The following is a 14,433-nucleotide window of genomic DNA, read 5'->3' as shown; positions in this document are numbered from 1 at the left end:
TGGAGTTTTCTTATGAATTATATATGACAAAATGTGAATATGCAGAGTCTAGTGAGGGAGAGGACATTGGCACTTCTGCATGTTGTTGTTTTTTATTGGAAGTAGGGACGTATCTTGACATCCCTGGCCCAATACTAAGGTGGGAGAAATTCAAGGGCACTAAACCTACCCCTACACTCCAGTCGTCAGCTGGCCTGCCCAAACTGGTGCAACAAAAAGCTTAAGGAATTCTACAATTTATGTAGAACTCTATGGAAATTATCAATGAACTATGCATAAATTGTAAACTTTAGATATACTGGAACCCAACCACCCCCATTTTCACTCCTGCACCTGTCTTAGTCCACTGCCTCCTCCCAGTCCTTCAAGTCCCCATTTCATCCCATGTCCTCTGTTCTTCTTCCATATATGACTCCTGTCTCAGCCTCTCTGTACCTGTCCAGTCAGTACCTCTTACAGCAGTCAGACTGTTCTCCTGTGCTGCTTCCCCCTGCCAGCAATTCACCACTCCTTTCCCTGGCCTCCTTTCCGCAGCTCCCTCTGTCTCCCCCACTGAAAGAGAACCTCTGTCATGCTCTCACACACATGAGAGATGAGTTTGCATCATGCATCTTGCTCTCGCATACAAAATGCTATGGCCCTTGAGATGATGGCCTCGGGCGGAGCATGTGTGCCACGGATAGTGTGATATCTGTGTATCAGAGAGACAAAGTGGGTGAGGTAATATCCTTTACTGGACTATCTTCTGTTGATGAGAGAGAGAACTTTCAAGCCACGAAGAGCTCTTCTTCAGGTCCGGGAAAGGCACTCATAGCATCACAGCAAAATGCAAGGGAACAGATTGTTTAGTTTAAATGTATTGTTTGATCCAGTGTCTCACTCCCAGGCGCAGTGTTGTGTAGCTTTTCTTTCAGGATGAGGACTGATAGGTCAGATATAGTGATCACTTTGTGAAAAGCATTCTCCCACGGGTGGTGGGGTGTTTGTCTTTTATCACTTTCCTGTCTGAGTTCATTCAAGTGATTAGTGATTGTCTTGTTACACCCACATAGTTGTTGTCGGTGCACTTAGTGCACTGGTACACCACATGTTGTGATAGGCATATGTAGATCTTGAAAGGTGTGTTGTGTAGAGTGTTGATCAACAGTAGCAGTGGCGATGTCTGTAGGTTTTGCATCTGGTGCTGCTTTGAGTTGGGTTTTTCCTCACAAAGTATTTTTTTTAAATTTCACTAGGAGTTTAAATTCATTACTCCAATAGACACTAAAAATCATGGACTGAAGAGAGAGAGACTGGATTTATGGCTTATTACAACACTCTGTAACCAGCTAAGGCCAGGTTTACAGTACAGACTTACATTGGTGTAACTATGTTGCTCAGGGGTGTGAAACATCCAACCCAATCCCCAGTGTAAACAGTGCTATGTTGGCAGGAGAGCTTCTCCCATTGTCATAGCTACTCCCTCTCCTGGAGGTAGGTTAACTATGCTGATAAAATGTTGCATAGCAGCTTCTCCTAAATTTAGTCGAGGCCTAACCTCTTCTTTTTGTCCTATGACTGCAGGGGTGGAAGCAGGCTAGTCTTCCTTGACTGGTCCCTTACAATATGTGCTTGCATGTTGCTGTGATGCTGGGAGTCCCTTTCCCTGAAGGCAGCTCCTCAGCTGCTCCACCCACTTTGTCTGGCTAATATCCTGGAACCCCCAAGGCTGCACATCCATGTGTGTCACACGGAGGGGGACCCAACCTGAGCTAGGTGCATGAAGGGACTGAGCCCCCTGGTAGCACAGCTCCCACTACCCATCAGCTCTGGGGATGGGGCGTCTCCTAACAGGATCCGCGGTGGAGCCCCCGCCCCTGTGGGCGGGGCTGCGAGCGGCGTCGAGTGAGGGAGCGGGCTAACGCAGGGGGCGGGATACAGGCCCCGCCCCTTGGCGGTGGCGTGTGCGAGGGGCGGGGCTAGGGGACCAAGCTCGTTGTGCCGGCCGCCGCCGCGGCTCTTTGGCAGGGACTGGCGGGCTGCGGGCCCGCGCGCGCTCGCGGCCATGCGTCGGGTGCTGCCGCCGCTCCGCCGCTGGCTCGGGGGGCGGCCGGCCGGGCCCACAGGACTCCGCGGGCTCTGCAGCGCCGCCGCCGGCCTCGCCGCGCCGCCCCCCGGGGAGAGCGGAGGCGGCACCAAGGTAACCGGCGAGCCGGGTGCGGGGCTCCGGGACGCCCTTGGTGCGGAGCCGGGTGAGGCGCGGGGAGCAGCCGCCTCCGCAACCCGGGGCAGAGGGCTCGTGGCGCGGGGACAGCCTGTAGCATCCCCCGGGGGAGTCGGCGTCGGCGGCGGGAGCTCTTCTAGCTCCCACCGGCTGAACGTATGGAGCCGGGCGATCCCCGCGCAGCTGTGGGGCGGCAGGGAGGGTGCATGGGCCAGCTCTGCCCCATCCCACCCCCCCCCAGCTGCGCTTTAACGTGGCTCGGAGGCGAACCGGAGTGAAACCGAAGCAGCTCGAATCCGAGCTGGGCGTGGCTTGTGTGCTTGTCCCCGCTGAGGTTCGACACCGTCCCGAGAACAAGGATGCTCGTGGGGGTGAGCAATCGTCTGGAGGGTTTCTTCTCTTTTGGCACACTGTCATGTGGATGTACAGTTCAGTCCTGTGGCTATCAGACCCTGTAATAATACATAATGGTGTTGTCAGTCATTATGTATGTTCATAAAGCTTTGGGATAGTGCCTCACCGGTATATATTGCTGGACGGTGTAATTATGTGCATAGATAGTCGACTGAAGTTAATACAAGTAGCTGTTATGCAAGAATAACGGAAATCCTATTTGCTAGTGTCTTCTTGATAGTGATGGCATCAGTTATGGATTTGCAAAGCTATTAAGCATCTATTGTCAAGTGCTGCTAAAGAAAGAATGTAATTTTCAAGCAATAGGAATATTCTAATAATCTTTGTAAACCATGAAATTGATGGATAATAACGAAATGTTTATATAGTCATTACACTAATGAAAACATTTTCTGTTGTAGTTCTCTCATGTTTTGTTGAGGTCCATAAACATCCAGGGAGTAAGAATTGCAAAGCAAAATAGTTCTGGTACTCAAAGATTCATGGAAACACTTGTAAAACTGAGAGATGTACTCCTGTTCAAACATAGATATGTGGAAGTGAAACATAAGTACTTGAGAGAGTCTTGTTTGCAAACTTTCACAGGCTGGTCTTCAAATAGATGCCAAACAATAATGTTATACTAGAGGTGATAAATAATTATATATAAACATGCTTACATGGTGGAAATCATAATTGTTCTGACAGCACAACAGTGGTCTTGGCTCTTCTCCCCCCCCCCCCCCCCGTAACTATTAGCATGGTGGTAGGTAAGTGAATAGTGTCAGATTTTGTACAAATTCATTGTGGCTGAAATGTAGTAATAAATGGAAGTTAAGTCTGGAAAAACCTACTGTGAGCTGCAGCTGAACTTTTTTTGAGTACTGAACAAAACATGTTCTTGTTCAAAATCTGAGGTAGAATACATGCTGTCTGGCTATAGTCTTCAATACATATGTTACATAATCACAGTTTCAGTAATGCAGACGTAGTTGTTACCAGTACAAATAGGCATTTAAAAAAAAACCAGACATGTTTCTTGAGCACTGGTCCAAAATTGTCCTGTTTCAAAATATTTGAAAGCTCGCTAATTAGTGCCATCTTGCAAAACTGTATACACCAAGGGTAAGAAATGGTGTGTATGGCTTTTTATTTTTGGCCAGAAGAGTAAAGTATTGGGGTTTTATTTTTTATTGTAAGAGGTAATAGGCAGGTGAGTAGACTTCTGCCTTTCATCATCTCTGGACTGTATTGTTAGTTTTTTCTGTCTCTCCTTGATGTTGATCTTGCATCTGAATGCATCTGGCGCTGTATAGGTATGTGCATGTCACTGTACCACAATACAATGCTTAGAGAATGTAAATAGTTAAAATTTTAAAAAAGCAGATGGAAAAAGAGAGAGACAAAACTGAAAAAAATGTTTTCACTCAAGATTTGAAAGTAGATGGAAAGGTGATAGGACAGAGCTACAGAAAGGTTGAAGCAACTCGGGTGTTTTGTAAAGTGTGGTTTTGAACTGACTGACAGGAAAGATTAAGGGTAGGCTGACTTTGTATTTCCACATGTACCAAGGAAACAAGGTAGGTGACAGTGGTCTGCCCAACTAAGACCCTTGCAGGTCATGAAGAAGAGACGGTCATCAAGGGAAGAGGAGATGATGTGGATGAGCACCTCAGCAGAATTTTTTTGTTTTAACATTTCCTTCAGCTTCTGGTACCTAAGCTAGAAATGTGTCCTTCCAGTGGATTTCTGTTTGTAATTATTTAATTTTTAAATTATGCCATAAGAGTATGTGTTCCTTGATAAACATTTATAGGCATTGCTTTATCACTTCCAGGGGGAAACACTGGGGAATTAAGGGGATTGGGGGCGGGGGGAGTAAGCTGTGTGCAGGAGACCCAGGGAATGAAGAGCACCTCCTCCTGCTGTCACCTTTTTCCTGATCTGGTCTCTGGTGCTGACTAGCAAAAGTAGCTCACCAGAGCCTGATGGACCACACTGAAGCTCCTATTTAAAATATTGACTTTAGACTTTAGATCAGATAACTTTTATTGTGTGTGCTAGATCTCAACAAGATTAATACAATGAACTTAGTCATCACACTCCTTTTTTCTGTCATGCTGAAAATTGGTTTAAAAAAGTCATTTTTGAATTCAAACATCTCTATTTCTGACGTATTATGATTTGGAAGTCTCCTGTTCTAATCACTTCAGATATCTCAGAGGTGGGCAAACTATGGCCCGCAGGCCACATCCGGCCTGCAGGACCGTACTGCCTGGCTCTTGAGCTCCTGGTCGGGAGGCTAGCCCCTGGCCCCTCCCCCGCAGCCTCAGCTCGCTGTGCTGCCAGTGCTCTGGGCGGTGGGGCTGCGAACTCCTGCCGGGCAGCACGGCTGCAAGAGAGCAGCCGATGTGCTACTTACAGTGTACTACTTACGGCTGCCAGTCCTGGTGCTCTGAGTGGCATGGTAAGGGGGCGGGGAGTGGGGGGGCAGGTTGGATAAGGGGCAGGGAGTCCCGGGGGACAGACAGGGAACAGGGGCAGTTGGATAGGCGTGGGGGGCCTGTCAGGGAGTGGGAGTGTGAATAGGGTTCGGGGCAGTCGGGACAGGGAGAAGGGGGGGTTGGACAGGGAGTGGGGTCCCGGGGGGGGGCGGTTGGTGTGGGGGGTCCTGGGAGAGGGCAGTCAGGGGACAAGGAACGGGGGGGGGGGGTTGGATGGGTCAGGGATTCTGAGGGGGACAGTCGGGGGCAGAAAGTGGAAGGGGTGGGGGCCAGGCTGTTTATGGAGAGACAGCCTTCCCTACTTGGGTGTAGTGTATTAAATTGCTCCCCATAGCAATGTGTAGTCCTGGTGCTCCGGAAGTAGCACATTCCTACAGGGAGCAATTTAATACACTACACCCAGCCCTCCATAAACTTTCAGAACCCCGATGTGACTCTCAGGCCAAAAAGTTTGCCCACTTCTGAGATATCTGAAGAAGAAAATCTACCTTGATCCAGCTCTCAGTTTTGATGCTGCTGTTCTTTTTTTAGTTGGTGATGGAGGGCAGCAAAATCAGGCTTATAATGGAAACTTAATTGCAACTTGTAACTGTGGAATGCTGATCTACAAGGCATCGATGTTCTGTATAATACAAGGGGTTTTCAAAATTTGACCCTACAAGTTGCCATACGTTTCAAGGCAATATCTCTGCTCTGCCTTCCAAAACATTAATTTAAATCGTTTAATATTTTTTTCCTAATTTTTCCTTCTATTTGCTTACATAAATCTTACTTTTATATCCTGTGCTTGACACAGTCACTCTTTAGCTAAAGAGAGATTGAAAGTCTTGAAGCAGTAGTGAGAGGAAATGATTCAGTGACTTACAGATAGGTGAGATGGGGAAATACAAAGTAAGTGGTTATTTCCTTTTTCAACATATTGGAGAGGAGACAGAGCAGGTCAGTCAATATGAGAAGTGGGTAGTGAGTGGTCAGGACTGCTGAGTAGTTGGATGGGGCAGAGAAATAGGGAAGAAGTAGTCTATATAGTTTAGTAAAGCTAGTAGATAGTTTTGCTATCACGGCTGTGTCTGCATGGGCATTTTTCCTGAACTCTCCCATTATTGCACTGTCAGTGCAACAGTGGGAGGTTGGGGCACTAGTGTAGTTCAGCCATTGGCATTTCTGCCACTGTCCACTGCTTCAGCTCAAAAAAGGTTTAGATAACAGCCATTTGGTGCTGTCTTTACATTAGCACTCCTGCTATTGCTTTCACTGGTGGAACTGTACTAATGTTAGCCTCATCTACCCACCACTGCACTAAGGGATCTAGAAAACGGTTAGACACAGAGGTGAAAATTGAATTGCTGTCTACTTTGCATTCACTAACTCTGTCTTTAGAGCAGTGTTTCTCAAATGCAGCCACATGTGGCCACCAGGGGCTTTTCTTGCAGCCACAGCCTCCTGGACTGTGATGGGGTGTGTGTGTGTGTGGGGGAAACAGTGACCCCTCTTCCAAAGCCACAGTGGGGGTTTGGCCCTGCCCCGCTTTGGAGACAGAAACACTGGAGGTGTAGGCAGCTGGTGAATTCCCCACTTTCCCTGGGGTGGGGGTCAGGCTTTGGCCACGGGGCTTCAGGCTCTATCCATGTGATAGGCTCTTGTTCCAGGCTCTGGTCCCAGGATCACCACCCATGCCATCATCCCTGGGCCCTGTGGCCTCCCTGCCCACCTCCCATCCAGGGCTTAATTTGTCCCAGAGCTTGCTGGGGCTGAGTAAGTCTGCTGTGAAAAGTGATATTAACAAACATACAAATCTCTCTTTTCACAGCAGCAGACTTACTATCTAGCAAGATTAAAAAACAAACAAAAACAAAAAAACAAGGGCAACCAAGAAAGCAAAAGAAACAACAACAAAAAGACAAGAACATGCAAAGCACCCTATTTGTGTTTCTATTCTGTTTAGGTCCAGTAAAGAATAGAGACCACTGTGCATTATTTTTCTTACTGAGTCTGAAAAAACCCTACATAAATAAATTACAATGATTTGGACATGTATATGTGCATATTTATTTGTTTTTCCTAAAGTTAATTAAGTATTTTAGGGGAAATTGTCAGCACGGCCACCAGCAAGAGTTGGTGGCCGCACTCTGAGGCCACCAAAAAAATTTGTTGTGCGAATCCCTGCTTTAGAGGCCCCTCAAAACAAAGCAAAAGAAACTGATGCCTCTTTGAAATTACTATCTTTAAATGAGTTCTCAGGACCATACTGCACATTTGTTGGAACTTATTAGTTGACAAGCTGAAGAAGGCATGAAGAGAAGCTATATTTGGGTGTGTAGCCAGAAGCAGCCTTCAGCCAAAAAACTATTCAGATGTCTAATCTTCAATGTTTTGGAGCAGGATTGAGATTGAGAAAGAAGTGTGTTACAGATTGAACCATTGGTGTTACCAACTCTAGCAGCTAATTTGAGTCTTCAGAGGAAACACTGGTTTTTAAATGCTGTATAAAATGGCTCAAATCAACTCCTCCGGTAACCATAACATTCAGTAGGTTGTGTTTAGTCAACTGTGCTCCTGTTGTCATCAGCTTACTCAGAGGCTGGGTCTACACTACCCGCCTGAATCGGCGGGTAGAAATCGACCTCTCGGGGATCGATTTATCGCGTCCCGACGGGACGCGACAATCGATCCCCGAATCGACGCTCTTACTCCACCAGCAGAGGTGGGAGTAAGCGCCGTCGACGGGAAGCCGCAGAGGTCGATTTTGCCGCCGTCCTCACAGCGGGGTAAGTTGGCTGCGATACGTCGAATTCAGCTACGCTATTCACGTAGCTGAATTTGCGTATCTTAAATCTACTCCCCCCTGTAGTGTAGATGTAGCCAGAGAATATCAGTGCTTCAGCTGCAATATAATTCACTTTTTAAGTATGTTCCTTAAGTCGAAAATGTAATTTGCTTTTCCCTTGCCAATTTCTGTCACATTTGGTGAGTCTTCCCAACTGAAGGAATAGCCTGAAGGAACAGCCTTTTTCATCCACGATGAGCTGCTATAGTTCTACCTGTCATAAGCCAGTGATTATCTAAAGCTTTCTAAAAAATCTATCATGAGGTTTGGCAACCAATCTAATAAATAGATTAAGGATTTGCTAATAAAGCAGGCTTCCGTGTGCCAGTCTTCTGACAATGCAGTCTATTTTTGCATAGTTCACTTGATCTTGCAAACAAAAGGAAGAAATTAAGAACTGTACTTACATTTTCTCATGTGCTGTTTGAGTATCATAGTATGCATTTCCCCTCGTTCTCATAGCACTGTTTGATGAAGTGGGCATTGTCGGGAGAGAGTTCTTGTGTTTTGTAATGAAAAATTAAACTCAAGACTGTAAAACTATAAAATGTATGAATATTCAGTACTTTTATATATGCTCTGTGTATTTAGCAGCAGGCAACTTATACAGCAAAATCTAACTTTGAATAAACTAAAATTCTTTGCTTTAAAACTGATCTTCCCCATTCTTGCCTTTCCCTTTTTAATCTTGTTCTGTAAGCGCACTTCTCAATTATTTCACTTGTGAAATGTTTGACATGTTGATGTATTAAAGATTGCAACATTACTATCTTTATCTCACACCAACACTTGTATGGTGATTGGCAAAAAAACCGTGCAAGTTAAGGCATGTTAAAGTACTTTGAGGAAGTCTACGTGTAGGATCCTGGAGAATATGCACTTTTGAAGAACACTTAGATTGTAAATTAGTACCATTTCTTGTAATTAAGGAAATAATTACTTAAGCAGGGTGCTTTTGCCAAACCAGTTTTTAAATCAAATGTTGGTATTTGCTCTGTGAAATGTTGCAGTTCTCAGTATACTGAAATTAAAGTTGGCATTTTTTCCCTCTAAGGCTGTTAGTTTTTGATAGCAGGGAATCAATTTGTGCAAACCCAGAGGACTGTACTTCATTTTCTTAGAGTCTGGTAATTACAGCAAAATCTGCACAGAGAACCTAAATCCACAAAATCTCCAGAATTCCATTGCTAGCTGTTTGCAGCTCTTGTGAAAGTTAATCCAGTTCTAGGTCTGAATTAACTTTCAATTTAATACAACAAAGTAGGTTTTGAAGTTATGGAGAGTGGATCTTTAGATCATGCAAAAAGAGAGGTGCTCATTGTTTCAGGAACTTTTTTTTTTTTTTTTTTTTTTTTTTACATAAACTCTATGCTGGCACTTAGCTTAACAATGCTTGCTTGTGCTGTGACAAGGAATTCCTTCACTTACTTGCATTTCAGTATGTAGGATAGTCTGGGAGTAGGCCTGTTGTATAATCATTCAGACTAACTGTGGGATGAAATTTAGGTGCAGTTTAGGACCATCAGGATGAGGTGTGGGGCAAGAGGTCTCCGTTCCCTGCAGAAGCAACTGCTTCAGCTTCCATTATTTCAAAATAATTTAGAAAAATAAAGAATCCCCACACCTGGTATCATTTTGGGGAAATAGTATGCCTTGGGAGAAAATTCAAGAGGAAGAGAAGGCAACACTTCAGAGATGCCAATATATTAAGACAGCCTAATCCTCCCCCACACTCTTCTGCCTTCCTGTACAAATATAGGATTATTATTACAAGATGATACAGTGTTTTGAGCCTTGTGGAGAGTGTAAGTGGCGTGACTTAGCTTCAGCCTGCAACTTTCTTTTTCCTGATTATTGAAAAAAATTTATGCTTGAGACTCTGGAAATCTTGTAATTTCATCCAGCCAATCTGAATGGTTTTTTATCTTTGCTGATGAAAGAATAATCTACTTGACAAGCAGAGTACATCTTCCAGTATGTATGGATCTGTTCTCTTGTTGTGCAGGAGCTTTAAAGTATATATCTGGCTTGCACATCAATGAAAGAATAAGCATATTCCCCATGCAAAACAGTGTGTTAAGGTTAAGAATTTAAATACAAACATGTCAAGAAATTCTCCTACACAAACCTTACTGCTTAGAGCAGTGAGGAATATCCCAATCTTCATTTAATTTCACAATGTTGACAATGTTTATCCTCAGCTTCTCATCCTTCCCCATCTCCTTTTGCCTGCATTGACATCCTTTGTCCTCTACTTTACCTGCTTTCCTAAATCCTGATGTCCTCTTTCCTGTTGCCAGTTTCAAATTGATTGTGAGAGTTAGTAATTGGTAGCAAAGGGAGGGTAAGTAGCATCGAGATTGAGAGAGATTCCTGGTAGCTGTGAGGTGGAGCAGGATAGGACTTCACTCTGTGCAAGTGTCCTGAATCCTGATCTACCTTGTAGCTCAGCTGCTTAAGGTTCTTCCTTGCTTTCTGGATTATTACCCTAAATGACCTCCTAAGCAGCCGTTTTCCAATTATCCTATACCTGGGGACCAGTAGGTTTAAGAGTTAATGTAGTGTACGTGAATAAACTGTTTCAGGCAATATAAAAACTGAAACACGCTTTTGGTTTCCCCTTAAATTGAACCAGAAATCTTTTTGCCATTCAAGGTCCATGTTCTTGAAGGCCCTAATCCTCATCTCTTACCTCAGTGGCTCTCAAACTTTTTTACCGGTGATCCTTTTCACATAGCACGCCTCTGAATGTGACCCCCTCTTATAAATTAAAACACTTTTTAAATATATTTAACACCATTATAAAGGCTGAAGGCAAAGCGAGGTTTGGTGGAGGTAGACCGCTCATGACCCCTCCCCCCGTGTAATAATCTCGCAAATCCCTGAGGGGACCCAACCCCCAGTTTGAGAACCCCTGCTGTAGCTCTTGGGGTTGGGATATAAGGCTGCCACTAAAGCTCCTTTTTAAGGCTTTTTTTTTTTTTTTTAACCAATGGTGTCCCATCGTGCACAACCTTCATGGAGAGACCCTGGTCCTGCACATTTCCAAGCCCTCCCAGATAGATGGTAACAGAACTGTGAAATATCCTCCATGGGGCGTGTAGGTGGAACACTGAGAAGTGCTGCTACTACAGGCATGAAAGAAGGCTCTCACTCGTACAAAATGCTCTATTACATAAGTGAACATACAGCGGCATGTACTGTATAGTCTAATGAAAACCAAACCACCGATTATAATACTTGGTACTGTGTAAGTGTAATGCCAAGTGCTTAACTGGATTCAAAAAAGGATTAGATACTTACCCGGCTAATGAGAACATGCATGGTTGGTTTAGATAAGATAAAAAATGAGAGGTGAACAGCGGTGGGGGAGGGATAGCTCAGTGGTTCAAGCTAAACCCAGGGTTGTGAGTTCAATCCTTAAGGAGGCCATTTAGGGATCTGGGGCAAAAATCTGTCTGGGGATTGGTCCTGCTTTGAGCAGGGAGTTGGACTAGATAACCTCCTGAGGTCCCTTCCAACCCTGATATTCTATGATAACACTCCTGCTTAACTCGACCAATGACATGGGTTAGGAAGACATTTCCCCTGGGCATTTCATAACTGTCTATTATGGAGTTTCTTGCACCTTCCTCTCAAGCCTATGTTACAGTCAGCTGTAGGAGATAATATGCTGAACTAGATGGACTGCTGCCCTCATCTTGACCAGAGGCCAATTCCAGATGCTCGGAGGAAGGTGAAGGAAACCCATAATTTCTAAGAGGAAAGGCAACAGTGTATATAGACTAGGAGGGTCCACAGGTAAGCTAGTTTTTTCTCCATCTGTGGGAGTTGACCTCACCCCTCCACCTTTGCATGTCTCTCAGGTTTTGACTCCTGATCCAGGATCAGCCCACCACCAGTTAGGGAGTGGGTGCTGTTATTCTTCAACTCTAACGTCACTGGCTTCCAGCTTTCTTCAGAAAGCAACCCAGTTCTTCCTTCCCCTGTTTGAGAATGTATAGGTTTTTAGGACTTGATGGAAACTGCTGTACCATACCTTGACCTACTTACTAGACTTCTTTTAGTCAGAGATAACTGATCTAGCATGGGACTCCTGACTGCATGGGTAGGTCTGTGAACATTTCTCTCCACGCTGTTTGCAGAGGATCAGACAACGTTCAAGGTGCTCTGTGCAACTGAAGTGGACAGAATGGAAGTTGGTTGCTCTCTTGCTTACAGTCTCTCTCAGCGATTCATCTATTGTAATGTCCCTCTGGGAAAGCCCCATAACCTTTTGTTGCTCTGCCACACTTAGCCAGTCAAGCTCTCCAATCGCCTATAGCTCTTTAGGAAATGGATGACCACTTCATCTTCTGTGGACCCCTTTCTATGCTTCTGCTGCAGGAAGAAAAGGGCTTTCTCCTCAGAGGGATGCCATAGACTTTAAGCAGAAAAAGGATCCTGAGCCAGAGGCATATTATCTGTCCCTCTCATAAGAGCTGGAGTCTCTTATCTCCTATGACTTTATCACTTTGGAGTTGAAACACCCCTAGAGGTTTGCTAAAAAGAAATGCTTTGGTCAGTGGAAGTCCTCTCATTTCTGTCATTCTGAATGTCCTCAGCCAGGAAAGGGTGCATTGATTGTGGTGGAATTTGGAAGCAGTTATCCTGTTCCATCATCAGAGGATAAACAATAGTATCTTTATTAGTAATGTGTAGGAGTCCTAGTCATGGGTTATGCTCCCATTGTGCTAGGCACATTACAAAAACATATCAGTACTGCTGAGGGAATTCTGTGCCAAAAAATAAAAAATTCTGCGCACAATATTTTAAAATTCTGCATATTTTGTGTCAAATTAGCACAATATAGTCACACCAGTTTCAATTATTTTGGTAATTTATTTCAAAATACCTGTCAGCAGTATGTCTGTAACAATACAGACCAAAAAAAAAAAGATTCAGGATTTTTTTTTTTTTTGACAAATAGATTCCTTGCTAGGCTTATTAATACAGAACTTTGAGTAATTCATTTAAACTACAGTACATACACATATTTCCCGCACCCTTTAGAAGCAGTGTAGAGGCTTGGGGGAGTCAGGGTAACGGAGGAGCTGAGGGAGAGGGAAGGAGCCTGGAAGTGAACCTGGAGTGTTGTTGTAGCAGAAGTATGGAATAAGTTTTTTTTCAGGGATGGGGGAGGGAGTGTTAGGGAGTAGGGGAGCCTCCCCCATGCAGACCCTGGCTGACCCTGAGCCTTTCCCATTCAGTGAGGCACCTCTGCCCCAGTTCCCATGTGGTCCTGCAACACTCTTCCCGTTCAGCCCCTGGCTCCATGGTGTCACCCCATTAGCTCCTGACCCCGTGCTCCAGTCTGTCCCCCTACTACCGTTCTGAACTCCAGCTCATGACCCCCTAGCAGCCCCATGTGCCCCACTCTGTCTGTCTTGACCTGGCTCGGCGGCAGGGTGCTGTGATGAATGCATTCGGCTGCTGGCTGTTCTGGTGCCACAGCAGCTTCTGGTGGGTGAAAGCTGAACTGCAGCACTTTTCAGGCAAAATGTATTTTCTGTGGGGCGGGGGAGGGAAATCTGCTCCAGACATGAATTCTGCACATGTGCAGTGGCACAGAATTCCCCCAGGAGTAATAACAGAGAGACAGTCCTTGCCCCAAAAAGCTTATCTGTTCCCAGCCTGCATCTGTTTGTCCTTTCACACACCATTTTTTTTTCTGTTCTTGCCACAGACACCATCAGCATTTTTCCCTTTCAGTTCTCAGAGAGAGGAACCTGAACCAAAAAGTCTTCTGGATGCACTATCCCCTGGATCCCATGGCATGTGGTTTACAATTCTCACTTCTGCTTCTGAGTGTTCACCTCTAAGAGTAATGGGTATGGGGGTGCATTCACTTGAGTTGGGGTGAAAGAGCTGTGATATATTTTCTCTTTGTTTCTCCTTCATTTACTAGATTCTGAAAACCAATATTGCATCGCTGCAGTCCTTTCAGCTGGCAGACATGCAATATTGGTGGTGATGAAGTGGTCGAGGCAGATGAATTTTTTTTAAATTGCTTGTTCATGGTTCTATGCCAGGTGCTATTAAACATGCTTGAAACTTCTTGGTGTCTGCATTCTTTGTCTAACAGAATGAAATGGATTTTTTACACCACAGCTAATCAGGTAACTTAAGTCTTCTAGAATCCAAGTCAGAGTCTTATTCAATGAATCTCTCAACAATCTTGTTAAAGGATGATGTGTAGATGGATTTTGGGACTTCCTTGTACCTGTGCTTGGCCAATAATCCATTAAGGGAAGATCTGCTGGTTGACCTAAATTCTTGTTTTTGTAAAGTACTTAACAGCTGTCTCCCCTCCAAAAGAGTAAAATTGGCTTTAGGGAGCTAGAGTGCATATTGAGATGAAGCAAAGGTTTCATAATTAATCTTACATAACTGAAAAAAATGTAGCTCATAACTGAAAGGATTCTAACGTGTTAGCCTTCAGTATTAAGATTGCCAGACATCAGCAA

At 44.7% G+C, this 14,433-nt stretch overlaps 1 protein-coding gene across 2 annotated transcripts in view; it reads left to right on the top strand.

The window, feature by feature from the left end:
* The first annotated feature begins 1,929 nt into the window (after positions 1 to 1,929).
* Positions 1,930 to 14,433, top strand: part of LOC101936505 (haloacid dehalogenase-like hydrolase domain-containing 5) — a 41,506-nt gene continuing 29,002 nt past the window's right edge. The window contains exon 1 of one of the 2 annotated variants that reach the window (XM_008165310.4): positions 1,930 to 2,179. In XM_008165310.4, coding sequence (XP_008163532.3) covers positions 2,045 to 2,179 — 135 coding nt within the window. In that variant the 5' untranslated portion in view covers positions 1,930 to 2,044. Of the gene's footprint in view, positions 2,180 to 2,327; positions 2,575 to 14,433 lie in introns of those variants that run through there. The other variant, XM_042849586.2, reaches the window with a different exon arrangement.

The sequence above is a fragment of the Chrysemys picta genome, chromosome 7, assembly GCF_011386835.1.
Source record: "Chrysemys picta bellii isolate R12L10 chromosome 7, ASM1138683v2, whole genome shotgun sequence".
NCBI classification, from domain to species: domain Eukaryota; kingdom Metazoa; phylum Chordata; order Testudines; family Emydidae; genus Chrysemys; species Chrysemys picta.
Note: the sequence above shows the minus strand (reverse complement) of the source record. Positions and strands in the feature narration are given on the sequence as shown.